The 15307-nt window shown below is 33.4% G+C and overlaps 2 protein-coding genes across 2 annotated transcripts in view; both read left to right on the top strand.

The window, feature by feature from the left end:
• Nucleotides 1–2368: 2368 nt before the first annotated feature.
• On the top strand, nt 2369–3433 carry LOAG_07324 (hypothetical protein; the record flags this gene model as incomplete). Its single annotated transcript, XM_003142857.1, has 1 exon — nt 2369–3433. One exon carries the CDS (start codon nt 2369–2371, stop codon nt 3431–3433), a length of 1065 nt encoding a protein of 354 aa, XP_003142905.1.
• Nucleotides 3434–6985: 3552 nt separating this feature from the next.
• Nucleotides 6986–15307, top strand: part of LOAG_17098 (eIF4G) — a 16289-nt gene continuing 7967 nt past the window's right edge. The window contains exons 1-7 of the mRNA XM_020449758.1: nt 6986–7062; nt 8197–8404; nt 8638–8779; nt 8986–9089; nt 9287–9633; nt 14589–14863; nt 15015–15126. Of these exons, the coding sequence (XP_020306681.1) occupies nt 7011–7062; nt 8197–8404; nt 8638–8779; nt 8986–9089; nt 9287–9633; nt 14589–14863; nt 15015–15126 (1240 nt within the window). The 5' untranslated portion in view covers nt 6986–7010. The remainder of the gene's footprint in view (nt 7063–8196; nt 8405–8637; nt 8780–8985; nt 9090–9286; nt 9634–14588; nt 14864–15014; nt 15127–15307) is intronic.

The raw sequence follows: 15307 nt of genomic DNA on the forward strand, positions 1-15307 counted from the left end.
ATAATTCTACAAAAATGATGAAATACTACAATAAATAATTCCCAATTTTTTCATCTTTTTATAATCTTTGAAATTATTGGCAAATTTGCATTAAATAATTCAATCATTAAATTTCAAGAATGGTTGAATTTTTAACACATCATCCATGATAATTGGCTGTTTATCGGCCGCAAAAAAAAAAAAACAAAAAAAAATTATACATTCACATTTCAGCTCGTTTTACTTCACATCAATACTTTTCAGTTTCAGAAATATGAAAATTTAGGTAAATATTTCGAAAAAAAAGCCGGTGGGAAATGCCATCAGCCAAAAGTAAATTTTAAATAGTAATTTGACGGCCAGAATATATCCGGAATCAGTTTTTGCTATTTGTTAATTTCCTTATTACTTTCTTTCCAATTTCTCATACTTTCATTGGATAATTTGAAATAGGAAGAATTTGGAAGCATTAATGATAATGTCAAATAAATAATAGCCAAATTATATGCAAATGAAATGCATCGAATATTTTTTCGTATATGAAGAAAAATTGTGATATAAAGGTTGAAAAAAAGAATGAGGAATAATTTGAGGACTAACAATAGCCAAAATGAGGATAAAGATAACAATGGCCAAAAAAGCCTAAATAATCATAGGCTAGGAATAAACTATGAGAATAAAGTCAAAAAAAACGAGAAATTACAGGATTGTTTAGATGATACTAAAATCTCTAATCAGTAATCATTATTAACTATGGATATCATCTATCCCAAATAATGTCGTAAATTTAAATATATGATCTATGATTGTAAATTATAGCTATCATCAGCATTTACCAATCGATATGCGAAAATGTGATCAAGATTTACGTACTAATCGATATGCAAATATGCGATCAAGATTTATGTACTAATCGATATGTGAATATTATTGTTACTGAGAAATCATTTTTGGTGATCATTACAACCGGGAAAACAAACAATGCCAATGAAATTATGAAGAGGAAACAGAAAAGATCAAAGATTAACGATTGGAATTTAGAAGATCAAAGAGCAGAACATTCGTTTAAAAGAAATAATAAACAATTTTGTTACATTCCAAAATCATTCAAAGATAAAGTTGTTGAGTAAATTTTACAATTGCATTAATAAACAAACAAATAAACAAAAAACAAAAACAAAGAAAAAAAACAAAAAAGAAACAAGGAAAAAAATCGATAACTTTTTCAGCTATTTCAAAATTTCAATGAAAAATTTTTACAAAAATATATTCAATTACAAATGAGATATTAAATGGTGAAGAATATGATCTGTTTGGTAAGCAATCGAAACAATCGATGAATAGAGAAAGAGCGATGATGTGTTTGACCTCAGAGGGAGTGTTGTTGTTGTTGTTGTTCTGGACACAACACATTGGTGAGGTCAGTGATCATCTGACCATCTCTCTTTCTGTACCATTATTTTAGGTACAACCAGTTCTAAATTTATTTGCTGATCTTCACTGCGTTTACTTTTTATTTTTTCTGTTTGATTACGTGAAGAAATTAGTAGAAAGTAGTTCTTAGTGATACAGTTTGAATTTATTATCGCAGGAATATCCATCACCTTAAGGAATAATAGTTATAATTCCCTGAAATTATTATTTCCATCGATTTCATTCATGACCAGATGACCACGAGGATTTTTGTCATTGAGGATCTTTGCAATGATCAAATGACCATTAAGAATTTTTGTCTGGATAAATATCGGAGATAATAATCAATTTGTTCAATATCCATCTTTTATCATTTAATAATTCATTTCATCATCAACTGATATCTTATCATCATATACATTATGTTTTATCGAACACTATCTGAATAGATAAGTAAGTATTGCATTCAATAAAATATAAAATACAAAAGTAACAAAAGAAAAAAAATCCATTTTCTTATAACAAATGATGAATTTAGAAAATTGATACAATTACCGAGTTTTTCCTTCGGTATCCTATAATATAGCTTATTGTACTATGCTGTACTATACTCTACTATATTATACTGTTGCTACTATATTAGTAATACACCTTTATGTCTATATAATGGAATTTTATAAAGTCTAAAAGTACAATTATGCAACAGTTGTTATATTAACATTAATCAATATTTTAGTAGAAAGTAATAGCAGCGGATGGAAACGGGGTTGGCAAGTGATTGACCTGTAACCTGACCTTAGCAGAATGACCATTGCATCATTAATTATTATTTCGCAACATTGAATGGGTATACCATGACGTCAAACATATGCTACTAATATATGAAATCTTTACAGATCTTTGTAACAGAAGAAATTTGAGAAAGTACTTCAAATTCTTCAAGGATACAAAAAAACTTCGACAAATCATATGTAAAATGAATAGAGAAAATCATTCAAATTTTCCAACACATCCGATCGATACGGGAAATCATGCAAATCTTCCAGCTCATTCGATCGACAGAAGAAATCGTGCAAACCACTTTCGAACTTATCCGATCGACAGAAGAAATCATCGAAACTTACCAGCTCGTTCGATCGACAGATCAAATCATCGGAAATTTCCAGTTTTTTCGATTGACAGGGAAAATCACCGAAATCTTTCAGTTCATTCAAACGACGAAGGAAATCAGCCAAACTTTCTAACCCATCTATTCAACAGAGGAAGTCGTGGAAATCTTTCAACTCAACGGATAGACAGAGAAAATCAACTAAATCGTGCAACTCACCTGGCCGATAGAGGAAATCGCGGGAACCCCTTAACTCATCCGATCAATCGAGAAAATCAACTAAATCGTGCAACTCATCCGATCGATAGGGAAAATCGCGGGAACCCCTTAACTCATCCGATCGACCGAGAAAATCAACTAAATCGTGCAACTCATCCAATCGACAGAGAAAATCAACTAAATCTTGCAACTCACTTGATCGATAGAGAAAATCGCGGGAACCCCTTAACTCATCCGATCGACCGAGAAAATCAACTAAATCTCGCAACCCACCTGATCGACAGAGAAAATCACGGAAACCTCTCAACTCATCTGATCGACAGAGAAAATCAACCAAATCTTCCGACTCATCTGATCGACAGAGAAAACCAACTAAATTTTGCAACACACCTGATCGACAGAAAAAGTCACGGAAACCTTTCAAACCTTTCAACTCATCCGATCAACAGAGAAAATCAACCACATCTTTCGACTCATCTGATCGACAGTGAAAATCAGCGAAATCTTCCAACTTATTTGATCGACAAAGAAAATCAACCAAACCCTTTAACTCATCATCCAAACGACAGAGAAAATCATTCGGATCTTCAAATACATCCAATCGACAGCGAAAATCATGAAAACCTTCCAACTGGCCCGGTTGACCGAGAAAATCATGCAAACCAACCTCTCCATCCGATCTTAAGGATGTTGCAACGACACATGTATGTTTAACTTTCCTTTCATATCAATCTCTTCAGTTATTTAATTATGTGAAATGATTTATCGTTTGAAACGGTTCACAGACAGTGAACTTCAAAAGTAAAAAAAAAAAGAGGAAATGAAAAAAAGAAATATTCTTCCTACTTCATCATCTTTAATTTAGTAGTCAAATCAGGACTTAGTGATTAGCATCATTTAACAATAAATTACTTACTCAACTACTTATTAACTTCTCTCTCAAACAACATCAGTATCTAGCCATAATTTCATCAAGAAATGTCTCTTACTATCATTTAAACAACAAACAGTCATTTATGATTGCGCTAGCATGACATTAAACCGCTGTCAACAACATTTTTTGTCCTTGTCACCGTGTTTATCCTTCCCTTCTCAAATGAGAGAAAATAATTGATAATGTTTGATAATGAACAAAAGAAAGATTCTGTTAACAAGAGTTGAATTCATATGCCGCACTATTTCTTCCTCTTTTATCATCTCTTTATGCTTCGCCAATCAAAACTGAATTATTCCATCCATAATTCTTAGCCTTACATCAGTAAGTCAAGTAAGTAATGGAAGGAAAAAGTAAGGATGGAAAGTCATGTCATCAATTTAAAAACAAAAAAAGGCTAGGGAAGCATCCTTTTTTCCTATATTTCATTCGGGAATTATGCAAATCTCTCGATGATATTCGAAAAGTTCTTGAATAATACACAGCTTTTCCAATTATCTAATTCATTTCAATCAAATTTACGGCCATTGATCGGCCTTCAACGATTAGACTGGTTTATCTTTAAAGAAGGATAGTTCCCTTTGTTCATAGATAGATATAGTATACCTGATCAAACATTCCATCTAAGCCATAATGCCGTTGTTCCACAGGTTTTTTTCTTTTCTTTTTTTCTTATTTTCAAATTTACATAAGTTTACAGTAATTCAAGTTAAGAAATGATTCCTTTCAATTTTTTCCCTTTTTGGTACTAAAAAGAATATAAAAATAATCAAATTTGTGAGGATGGAACTACTGAATTTTAACTAATCTTTTTTTTTCAATTTTTTTTACCAAAAAAAATTATTTGAAAAATTCCTTTCTTTAAAAAAGCAAATACTAGAAAAGTTTGTTCGTTTTTTTTTTTTGTTCGTTTTATTTCAAAATTTTTAAAATTTTCGTTTTATTTTAAAATTAAAATTTGACACTTAAATCCTAATATTGTATACTTTTTATTCAAAGATTATAATAATGTAGCAGTTTGAGACAAATTGAAATAAGAATAAACTGAAAACTTTTTATCTGAGATAAACTGAAAGTTTCCGGGATTCTGATAATTTTTTTTATTTTCAAAAATTTGTCTTCCGTATGGACTGAAAATAATTAATTTTCAAAAACTGATGATGTAAAAAAAAAAAAAACCATAAATTACCATCACTCACGCCTATTATTTATAGGGTCGTGCGATATTGATTGGTAGATGACATTATCTGGGGAAAACAGTTCAAAATAAAAAAAAAAAACAGTCCAACCCCTGTCACACAAATCTGTCAACCTTTCGGCTTCTTTTTTTTTTTTCTTTTGATTTTGATGTTAGCTTCTATTAGCAATGTGAAAGAATCAAAGCATTTTAATAGTGAAATTTATTACCGCTTTGACCTTTATGGTCAAATCTTGATTGTGGCGTTGAAAAGAGTACGTCAACTCGTCTGTGAGAAATAAATTATACGTAAATTTTTGCAAAAGCAGTACGCTCTATATCACGTACGTTGGGTCACGTCAGCTACACAGCGTATCATGTACATTGTGTCACGTTAACTATTATAGTGTATCACGTAAGACCCTACAAATGAAGCAAATTATGTAAGGATATTTCACATTCATTTCTTCTTAGCTATTCTTTTCATAATCTCTTTCTTTTCCACATTTCTTCTCTCTTTCCGACATGAAATATTTCTCATTTTACTCATTGTTTCATTTCCATTCAATTCAATTAAGCGTTTATATTCTAAGATCATTTGAACTGTAATTACTTCATCTATAATTAGCTTCATTCTGAAACCTATCTAGTAACTTATAACCTTCGCAAAAAAAAATACAAACGACCAGGTGACAAGTAATTGTTCATCTCTTTTCTCCTTCTCTCCTTCTGTCTCTCTCTCTCTCTCTTCAATGATTCATTGTCTCCCATTTCTACATTCCTTACCTTTATTTATTTCTCATAAAAAAAGTGGAACGCACCACCAACAAGCCACGTTTCAACTTCCATCCATTTCAGATATTTTAATTTACGTGCAATGAGATAAATGATTTTCATTCCGTTCCCAAATCCTTGAAAGAATGCCATGATCTTGTGTGTTGCAGCACTATATTCGGCAAGGAAGCCTACAGCTGGGTTATGGTATGTGTCTGCTTTAACAAGGTGAACGGGAGGATAGGGAATTGGATATTTCCGGCACGATACGGTACGGTATGGTACAGTACACTACAGTACCGCCGTTTTCGTGTTAGAACCCATAAGCAGGCCTAGGATGAGCATAAACGAAAAGTTGGTCTATTTGGCCTGGACTCCGGAAAGGCTTGTTGAGAAGGTAGAGGGATGGAGGGGGTAAGTGATGAGTCAGTGTTTATCACTTCCAGTAAATTAGTGCTGAGGACTGTTGAGATCCGTATACAAAACGGTGCGATAGGTTTACATGGAAATTAAATGACGACTGTACTTTTATCTTGTATCTTGTAATCGGAGACTAAATTTAGTACCAATTGTTAACATCTGGGATAGGGTTAACTGAAGTGCTGCCAAAAATGTTTTTGGAACGACCAATTAATCAATTAGTTTGTTATTTAGAAACAGGAGGTAAGATCCGTAATTCTGTCCAAAACCGAAAGTAATGGATACGTTTGCACTTCTTGGATTATAAATAAACATTCAGTTTGGATACTTTTTCGTGGATTCTTACGATTGCAGATGGAACTTTTGAATGTTGTACAAATACGTACGCATATATTTTTTAAATTAAATTTTCTCATAGATGAAAAAAGTTATTTTTTTCAGGTTGTAATTGGGAAGAGTCGATAGACATAGTAATGATAAATCAGTTAGGTATAAAATTCGGCAAATGACCCAAAAATGACCTTATGTTCCAGTTAAAGAACAGGAAAGTTAGAAGAGATAGAAACAATGTTGATCGTTGGGTCAAACCCTTGGATCCATCCGAATTAAACGTGCTTGTCATTAGCTTAACAGCCTACGCTGTGGACAGCGCAGATTAGCAATTATTTTGTCTCTGTGATTAATAAGGTCTCGCTTATTTAGGTCTGATGTGTCTGTCATTATGTTAGTCGTCTGTTCCAGTGATACTATTCGTAATCGTTGTATCTCTTTGTAATTAAAAAAGTTCTCTCTTTTTAGACTAACCAGTTTGTTACCAAATTAACCATCTGTTCCGTAAATAGCACCAGTTATTCATCTCTGTATCTATCTATAATTAAAAATATCGTTATTTAGATTAGTCTATCCTGTCATTTGATTAGTCTATGATACCATCACTAATCGATAATGAAGCAAAAAATTCAATTTTCAGGAATTTCAAACATAATATGTCCAGTGGTAACCCACGAGGGAAACCAAGAAGAAATGGATCCATTCCAGGTGATTTCAGTTAATGACCATTTATTATAACAAATGACTAAAATGCTAAATAAAGGGGGAAGATTTCTAGACAAGTTAGATTTTACTATTAATCGTTTATTTGATATCGATCACTATTTGAAGAAGAAAGTATTAGAAATCAAAGTGAAGAAGGAAAATGAGAAAAGAAAAAGTTTTTTGAGGAAAGTTAAAGAACGGACGGATAGGTGGATGACAGCAACCAAGCAGGAAATTGATCCCAACTGAGAATGATGTTAAGTTATTGCTCAGATGGCTTGTCGTAAGTAATGTTCTCTGTAGTGATAATGTCTGTCAAAAGTACCGTACCTCCCATAGAATGATCCATTCCTTGGAATGCAGAAATCTCGTTTTTATTCCCATTTTTATTCTACATGTTATGCTGGAATAGTTCTACCTTGCCGTTTATCATTCCCTCAGGTTTGTTGGAGAAATTTTGCTTTTAATGATTTTTTTTCTTTTTTTTTTGTTATGGGAAAGAACGAAGATAGACGAGGAGGGTATTTTATTTTTCTTCATTATGTATGCTTCATGATATCATTTTCTTTTTTTTTTTGAAATTGATAGCGAAATGTAAGCGTTTCATCTTTATATATAGACATGTGAACATATTATGGATAGTGTAGTTACTATTGCACAGATAATTCAAAGAATAAACTGATTATGGATTAAGCACCATCGCTTAATAGGACAAATAGATTGATCTTATGTCTAGGCTTGAGAACGAATAGATTAGTGATAGATTTAGTCTTGTCGAAGACGATAAATTGATTTTGTAAGCATTGCATTAGACAATAAAAAGATCCCTAGAGCACGGTAGTATGTTACATTCTTGTTTATAGGTGCATCATTTGAGCAGTTAGTATCAGGTTTTGGTTCAAGAAATCAGAAGGGTGCAGTGTCGAATCTTATACAGCGCTCAGGCGCAACAATTAGACGTCAGCTTAATTTTCCGCCATTTTATAAATTCCAGAATCTAAAACAAATGAAGAAGGAAACCTGTATTGAGAAATTTTCACCATTTGAATTCATTTACATTGTTTCAGCTCTGGAATAAATCTACCTGAAATTATGTGTGGAGATATTTCTTAATGGACTTAAAGATGGAATTTTCAGATTATGGTGGCCAACATATTGTAAGTTCTCAAGTACCCGCTGGGGTACTACCACCGGGGCAGCCACCACAACCTTTGGTTAACGGAAATGCTGGGCAGCCACCCCAGCAGCCAATTCCATTCGCTATACCAAGTGTGGACAGCGCACATCCGCCCCATACTGCGGGCCAGTATCCCACCGTTACACGGATACCGCCGAGAAATCTTCCGTAAGTTCATTCTGTTTGATAACCAACAAAGTTAAAGTTATGATGATAATGTTGCTTTATTTGTTTAATTTTGCGCATTTTCCCGTTTTTCAATAGCCTGAAAACCTGAATTTTATTCAAATTTGAAATAATAGTCGCAAAGCAAATTATTGTAAGAGTGGTTTCTCTCGTTTTTCAGTTGCGTTATAACCAATTTTAACTGGTAAACTAACCATTTTTATATTATGTTATAGGAATCCAAGTATGCAATTTGCGGCAGGCGAAGCACACGTAGAAGGTGCACGTCCGCAGCAAGGTAATCATCAGATAACAATACATACTGCCAGATATCAAACGCAACCAGTTCAGACACAACAAAATTATCCAACTTCGCAGGTCTGTTCACTTTCTCTTCTGAAGTTAATTTATTTTAAATGAGATCGCAAACTATTAAACTGTGTAATATTGGTGCTCATTCAAGTAACCCTTCTAGTTTTATATTAGGCATATAAATATGTTTGTCATTGTGCCCAATTTTCATTTTCTTCAAAGCAATTCAAGGTTCTCCGGAAAACACAGGTTCTAATGTTTTAACTTTTCAGTTGGCTTATCCGACAGCGCCACCTAGTTCGATGTATAGTTCGAATGCCATTTATAGTGCGCATAATTTTATACCCAACAATCCACAGTCATTCTATTATCCTCCGTTAGTTCAACATTCAACTTTCGACTACGTAAAAACGACATTTCTAGAAAGTGTATTTTAATTTTATCGCAGAATAGAACCCTCGAAAATAGACATATGAATGGGGAGATTAAATGTTTATTTGGACTAAGTTGTGAATAATTGTAATCAAAATATTGTTTGTTATTTAAAATATTCACTGCCATCTCAAGTTTCAGGGTTGTTGCTCCAGTTTATCCATATTTCCCGCCTGCTCAGCCAGCAGATTACATTAATCCGGCAGCAGCGGCAGCAGCACGTATGAACGTAGGTTATAATCAAAATCCGTTCCTAATGCAAGCTACTGCAGCAGTATCACCACCTACTGCACCACCTGCAACAACAGCTGCAACTGGGATAACAGGCAATGTTCCACAGCAAGCACCGCAACAAGTTACAAAAACGAAGAGAATTTTGTCTATTGTCGATCCGATGACAAACGAAGTGACGAATAAAGATCATATAATTAGGTCAGAAAAGGAACAACAACAAATGATGCAACAGAATGTGGAAAATGCTGATACTGGTATGTTTATTCAATTAGTCTTTTTACGAATAGTTTGCTGATTTATCCATTTTACCTACGTTGCTTACACAGAGAATCATACTTCAGTCAAATTCACTGACTGCTTAACGGTTCGTTTCCCATTATTCCTGATGACGGCGTATAGTTCTTGGATCTTTTGGCTGAATTCTTGTGATATTATTTGTGTAAGACATTTTATGTCACTCTAAGAGACATTAACTCGGAAGTCTTATATAAACCTGAATGTCACTGCAGATACTAGCGGGAGGAACAGTTGATATTGTTGGAAAGCCTGTGGGAAAGAGTTAATGAACTTCATTTGGTACCATTAATCACATAAACGAAAGCAGTAGATTTAGACAGCATATAATTTATTATTAGACCTAAAGTCTTCAGGGTAAAAGCAGTTCTTACCGCAAGTAATCTTAACTCATAATTTCTCCTTAACATATCTTTCTGTTCTTCTTACTTTCTACTTTTTTATTTCTCCTCCTTCATTCATTAACACAGTGGAATTGGAGATGGATTTTAATTGTTTAAATGATTATATTTGTTTAAAAAAAAGGAGATGAACTTTTTAAAAATACATGTTCTTTTTTCTAGCATATATGTTTTAATGTGAACTTTTACTGCAAAATTTCACCGAAATTCGTTTTTCTTCCCCATAATGTTTAAAATAATTGATCACTGATCTACTTGACATTCTTTTCCTGTGTCAATCTATATTTGTTTCAAAATACGGAAAACTGATCGCAGAGCACAAATCGGAAGGAGTGTTGATAGAGTTCGAGTTGACGTTGATGATTTAGAATAGTGGTTCCCAATCTTTTCTTGGCCATGGACCTTTTTTATTTGTAACAGGACCACAAAGTTCAAAAATAATAAATTCCGTTAATTTGAGAGTAAACTTTAACAAAGGGATTTTGGCACTTTTACAATATTACAATCCGAGCAGACCTCTATCGTTGAAAAACGAATCAAGATATAACTTGCAAAAATAAAAAGAAGCAACAGCCGCCCGACTGTTTTTTATTACCGCATCGTTGTCCTCGCGAATTATTTTTAGTTCTTGTGGACCACTGACTGGGAATCACCAATTTAGATAGGTTTACATTCATACATGATATTGGACTATCACTTGGTGATTTTCAGTTCACTGTATTTAAATCTTTAGTGGTTTGTTTTGATGTTTAACTAGCGGATAGTAAGTCACCTACCTGAGGGAGTTATCAGAAGGTAAAGCTTATGTAACATTCGGAATTTTGTAGCATATAGATGCATATGTTTTTTTTCAAACTTTTTTTTGAAACCATCACCAAGTTGCAACAACATCACTATATTTCTCTACAGCAAGAGAGGAAGTTCCCGGAAATTCCCCGGTAAGTTTTAATTCAATTTTAACGAAAGCGGATTCCGTTGTTTTTGCGAAAAATTGTTGAGGTGATAATTTCATTTTTTCGAGACTGAAACGGTCATTTCTCTTTTTCTTCAAAACTTCGGCAACATGTTGAATCTATTCACACAATGCGTCGCAACATGATGTCATTTTGTCTAAAATTTGTAAAATTTGTCGCATTTATAGATGTTAGCGAAATTTAGCATAAAAGCACGTAGAAAAAATTTTGATAAAAGAAAGAATCATGATTTGACTGAGTAATTTTAATAATTTACGAGCGCAGTCTATAGTAAGGTAAATGACAAAAAAAAAGCAACAGTTGGGTTAGACAAGGTAAAATCGGCATGAATGCCAATGAAAAGGAAATAAGTAGTTTGAAATGCTGATTTTTTTTCTTTTTTCTTTTTTTTTTAATTGTATTTTAGATTACATTTCCTAGGGAAAATGGTTTTCTGTTCAAACATAACGTTACCGATTTCTTTGCTAATAACCATATTAAATACAGGCATAAATGGTTAGCTAATTAATGTAGCTTTCGATAAGGGCTAATGTGGTCATTATTATGCATTGTGCTGCTGCCTTACACCAGCAGTAACCGCAGCGCGTTCAATATATGGTAGTTTCGATGTTTCCGATATCTGATAACATTTATTTACAGAAATTGTGTTTTGCAATTTGCCTTTAAAATTATCAAAGGGTTAGGAGAGAGATGACAGTAGAGTAGCAAATGGTTGGGATGGTTAGATTAAGTGGCACTTGATAAAAATTTCCTTCTTTTTATAGCATATTGCTTGAAAAGTCGAAGGGTCACTCTTTTCCATGCAATTAATTAAATGAGAAGAATTACTTCTTCAGAAAACCAAAGAAAAAAATCGTGATTTAAATAAACCATTTTGACTCGGTTGAATGATGTTTTGTTTTGGGCGTATCAAATGTTTCTTATACGTATATTGTTTGACCGCATATGGATATGAATTCCTTCTTGTATTTTTGATGTTTATGCTATCCTTTTTTAGGTAGTTCAGTTGAAACTATCACTTCATTTCATTTTAAAAAGTATGACAAGCAAAGAGAGCAAATAAATATGCAAAAAAAAAGAAAAGAAACAAATTGACAGCAGGACCGGAAAGTATATATAAATAAGCGAATAAGCTGACAAATATGCTATCAGGCAAGTAATGAGCAAGCAAGCACAGAAGCATGCAAAAGTGCAAATAGTATTAGGAAACGCTGATTAAGTGCAGTGATGTTAGTAGAAAACTGCAAGGCAGTAATATATAATTCTTGACTTTCAGCTGAACTGTGTTATTCATCCTTCCCTAACGCTGAACAGTTGGGAATATATTTGTAAATTTTTATATAGTAAGCATATTTTTGGACTATGAAATAGTTTTGGTAACAGCAGAAGTAAGTACAGTAATGATAGTAGGAAATTACATGAATATGTAGGAGCTGCAATATTAGTGTAATAATACTCTTGCTATTTCACAAACGGGTAAACTTGGAAAGTGTGAAGGGGAGGAAAGTTAGAGTGGGGTCAGGAAGAGAGTGAAGAAGAATGTTAAAAAGGAATGAAATTATTTAGACTGTCAGTGATTCGGGAAGTAATGGCCCGTTGTTGCGGCTGTAACCGATGCAATTCATCTCCCACGCAGCTGCGGGTTCTTTTTTTTTGTCAATGTCACTATCGATGCAACATTTTCACTTCAGTGAAGGAAGAGTAAAGAAATGATATTTTGCTGTTGGATTGATTAAGGCGAAGAAATAACTGTTTCGTGGTAATGGTGTTGGTGAAATTGAGAACTAAATTTTCATCCATTTTTTTTTTAGCGTGCATGTGAGACAGATGAAGCTGTAGTTAATGTGTGAAGTGTAGTAGTTACCGAAGCGTTACCACTTCACAGTGGATGAAATGAGAGCAGTAGCAAATTATTCTTTCTCATTTAACGTATATTCCTGTTTATCTTCTCAGTGGATGGTCCGTAATGTGGCAAAAGATTAAAAAGCTGAAAGGGATAGGTTAGACAAAAAGTTTGAGCAGATGGACCAAAAAAAAATGGATTAATGATTAACATCAGAAAGCAGCATAAGGTAGATGAATAAGGCGAAATTTGTTATGAAAAATTTAGTGGTGGCGGCATGTTTTCGCGTTTTTACAATCGTCCTTTTTCATCCGTATTGTTTCATTAATCACTATGCGAGTAATTTATGAAGGCAACTGAAAAGGACTACTGGTATAAGGATGGTATAAAGACTCGATAATAATATAATAGTTGTTAAATTTCTCGAAGCAATTTATTGTTGCTTATCGACCGAATATAATCAAAATGTCTGAGGTATTTCTTTCAGAATTGATTTCAGGATTCATTGTTTTTGAGAGTATAGAAAATTAAACTCTTTTAAGCATCTTGTTATCTTCATTTTATCTTTTTCACTAACTGTTGGTGTAAATCTGTGCTTATTTTGCAACTGCTTGTAAACTATTCCGTAAATAGCTTATCAAAAAAGTAAAGGCCTTAAGAATAACGTCTCTACCTTTGAGATTTTAAGGGATACTTTTCTAGAAAGAGAGGACGTTGGGAACACAGTGTTTGAGCGCTTCCTGAGAGGGTTATTAGATTTACAAGTTTCACTTAATCATTCTTTTTTTGATCGTTATTTCCCACATTTCCGTGTCGGTAGTTTAGATTTCCATTTACGGCTAGTATATCTCAAATATAAAACGTTCACATGAAGTTGCCGGGAAAAATCCGAAGATTTTTGTCAAATTAAAACGTTTTTTTTGTGCAAATATCTTGATGTAGATTTATAGCAATATAAATATGGTCTACAAAAGTTATTTTAATATTTTTAGATAAATGACTCACTACATAAAAATAATAATGTAAATATTTCGATCTTAATGAATCATTTGTCCAATTTTTATCTCTTAAATTGATTTATTCAAATATTTTTTCCTTATGTTTAAATTTCTTAACTGTTTGCTTTTATTTATTTAAATTGCGATATCTAGATTGTAGACACAAAACTCTCTGACAACCTCGCTCTTTTGATGATGATCCAATATATTAATCAACTTTATATTCCCATATCGAATTACTCTAACAAAGCCTCTCTGCTGTAACCTTATTCCGGTTTGTTAAAGAGTAACATGTACTTTGTGGGAATATTATAAACCGTTGTCACTGTATAAACAAGGGAGTCAATCATTGGGGTTCAGTTCCGTCATTACCGCTTCCCGATTAACGGCGACGTTAAAATCTCCTAAATACTTCAACAGGGGTTTTTATTATTTTTTAAAGCCATTATTTTGAATTACATTTTCTTGAATTTGCACCTGTTGTCTCGTTACTATTGCTGTTTTCTCCAAGATTGTAAGAAAAAAGATTTTCTTGCACAAAGTGAGGTCACCAGCGTCTTTGAAGAGAGGAGAGAAGGGAGAAAGAGGAGAGGTGAAAGTGCTTTAAAGCATCTGTGTTTCTTTACATGTATTGGTAATTGTTCTTGTTAAGAGTGTAAAAAACTTTTTCATCTTTTTCAAATATTTATGTATTTACAGGCGGCAAGAAAGGTCCGCCATCAGGGCAGGACGTGAAACGTGAGCAGCCATCATCGTTGCCTTCAAATGCATCGCAGAAATTCACAATGCAGGTTGCGCAGTCAGTGTTAGGTGGTTCTAATGCTGTCACTGCTGTGGCATCTACTCCACCACCCGCGATCAACGTCGCATCTCTTCCAGAGCAAATAGTCCAAAACGACACAGTCGTTGATGTGGTACCACGGCCGTCGACATCAGCTCCACCAGTATCGAATGTAATGCCATCGTCTAAGGGGGTATCAATTTTAAAAAATACAGGGTTATAAGAATGAGTCGAAATTCATCACTATGTTATACTTCCTATGAGGGATTTTTGAACTTATTACTTTCAAGTTTTTAATCAGCGAATTTTCGAGCAATTTTGCGTCTACAAATCTTACGTTTAAGGTCGAGAGGAGTGCTCCACCCGAGCTATCGGCACAAGAAACAAAAGTTATGGTCGCAGAAGCACCGAAATCAATGGAAGGAAATGATTCGATTGTGTCAGCTGAACCGCAAGGTCTGTTTGGGTAATGGAGATTTGGAGTAAAAAATGGATAATATAGGTGGATAATATAAAAAATGGACAAGTATAAGTTTAGAGTAAAAATGGATAACATAATACAATATAAAAATGGATAATATAAGTGGGTATTTACGAGGAATTTTTGTGAAAGGGACCTAATCAGCCTAAGAAAATT

This window comes from Loa loa (genome assembly GCF_000183805.2).
Source record: "Loa loa unplaced genomic scaffold supercont3.39, whole genome shotgun sequence".
Classification (NCBI taxonomy): domain Eukaryota; kingdom Metazoa; phylum Nematoda; class Chromadorea; order Rhabditida; family Onchocercidae; genus Loa; species Loa loa.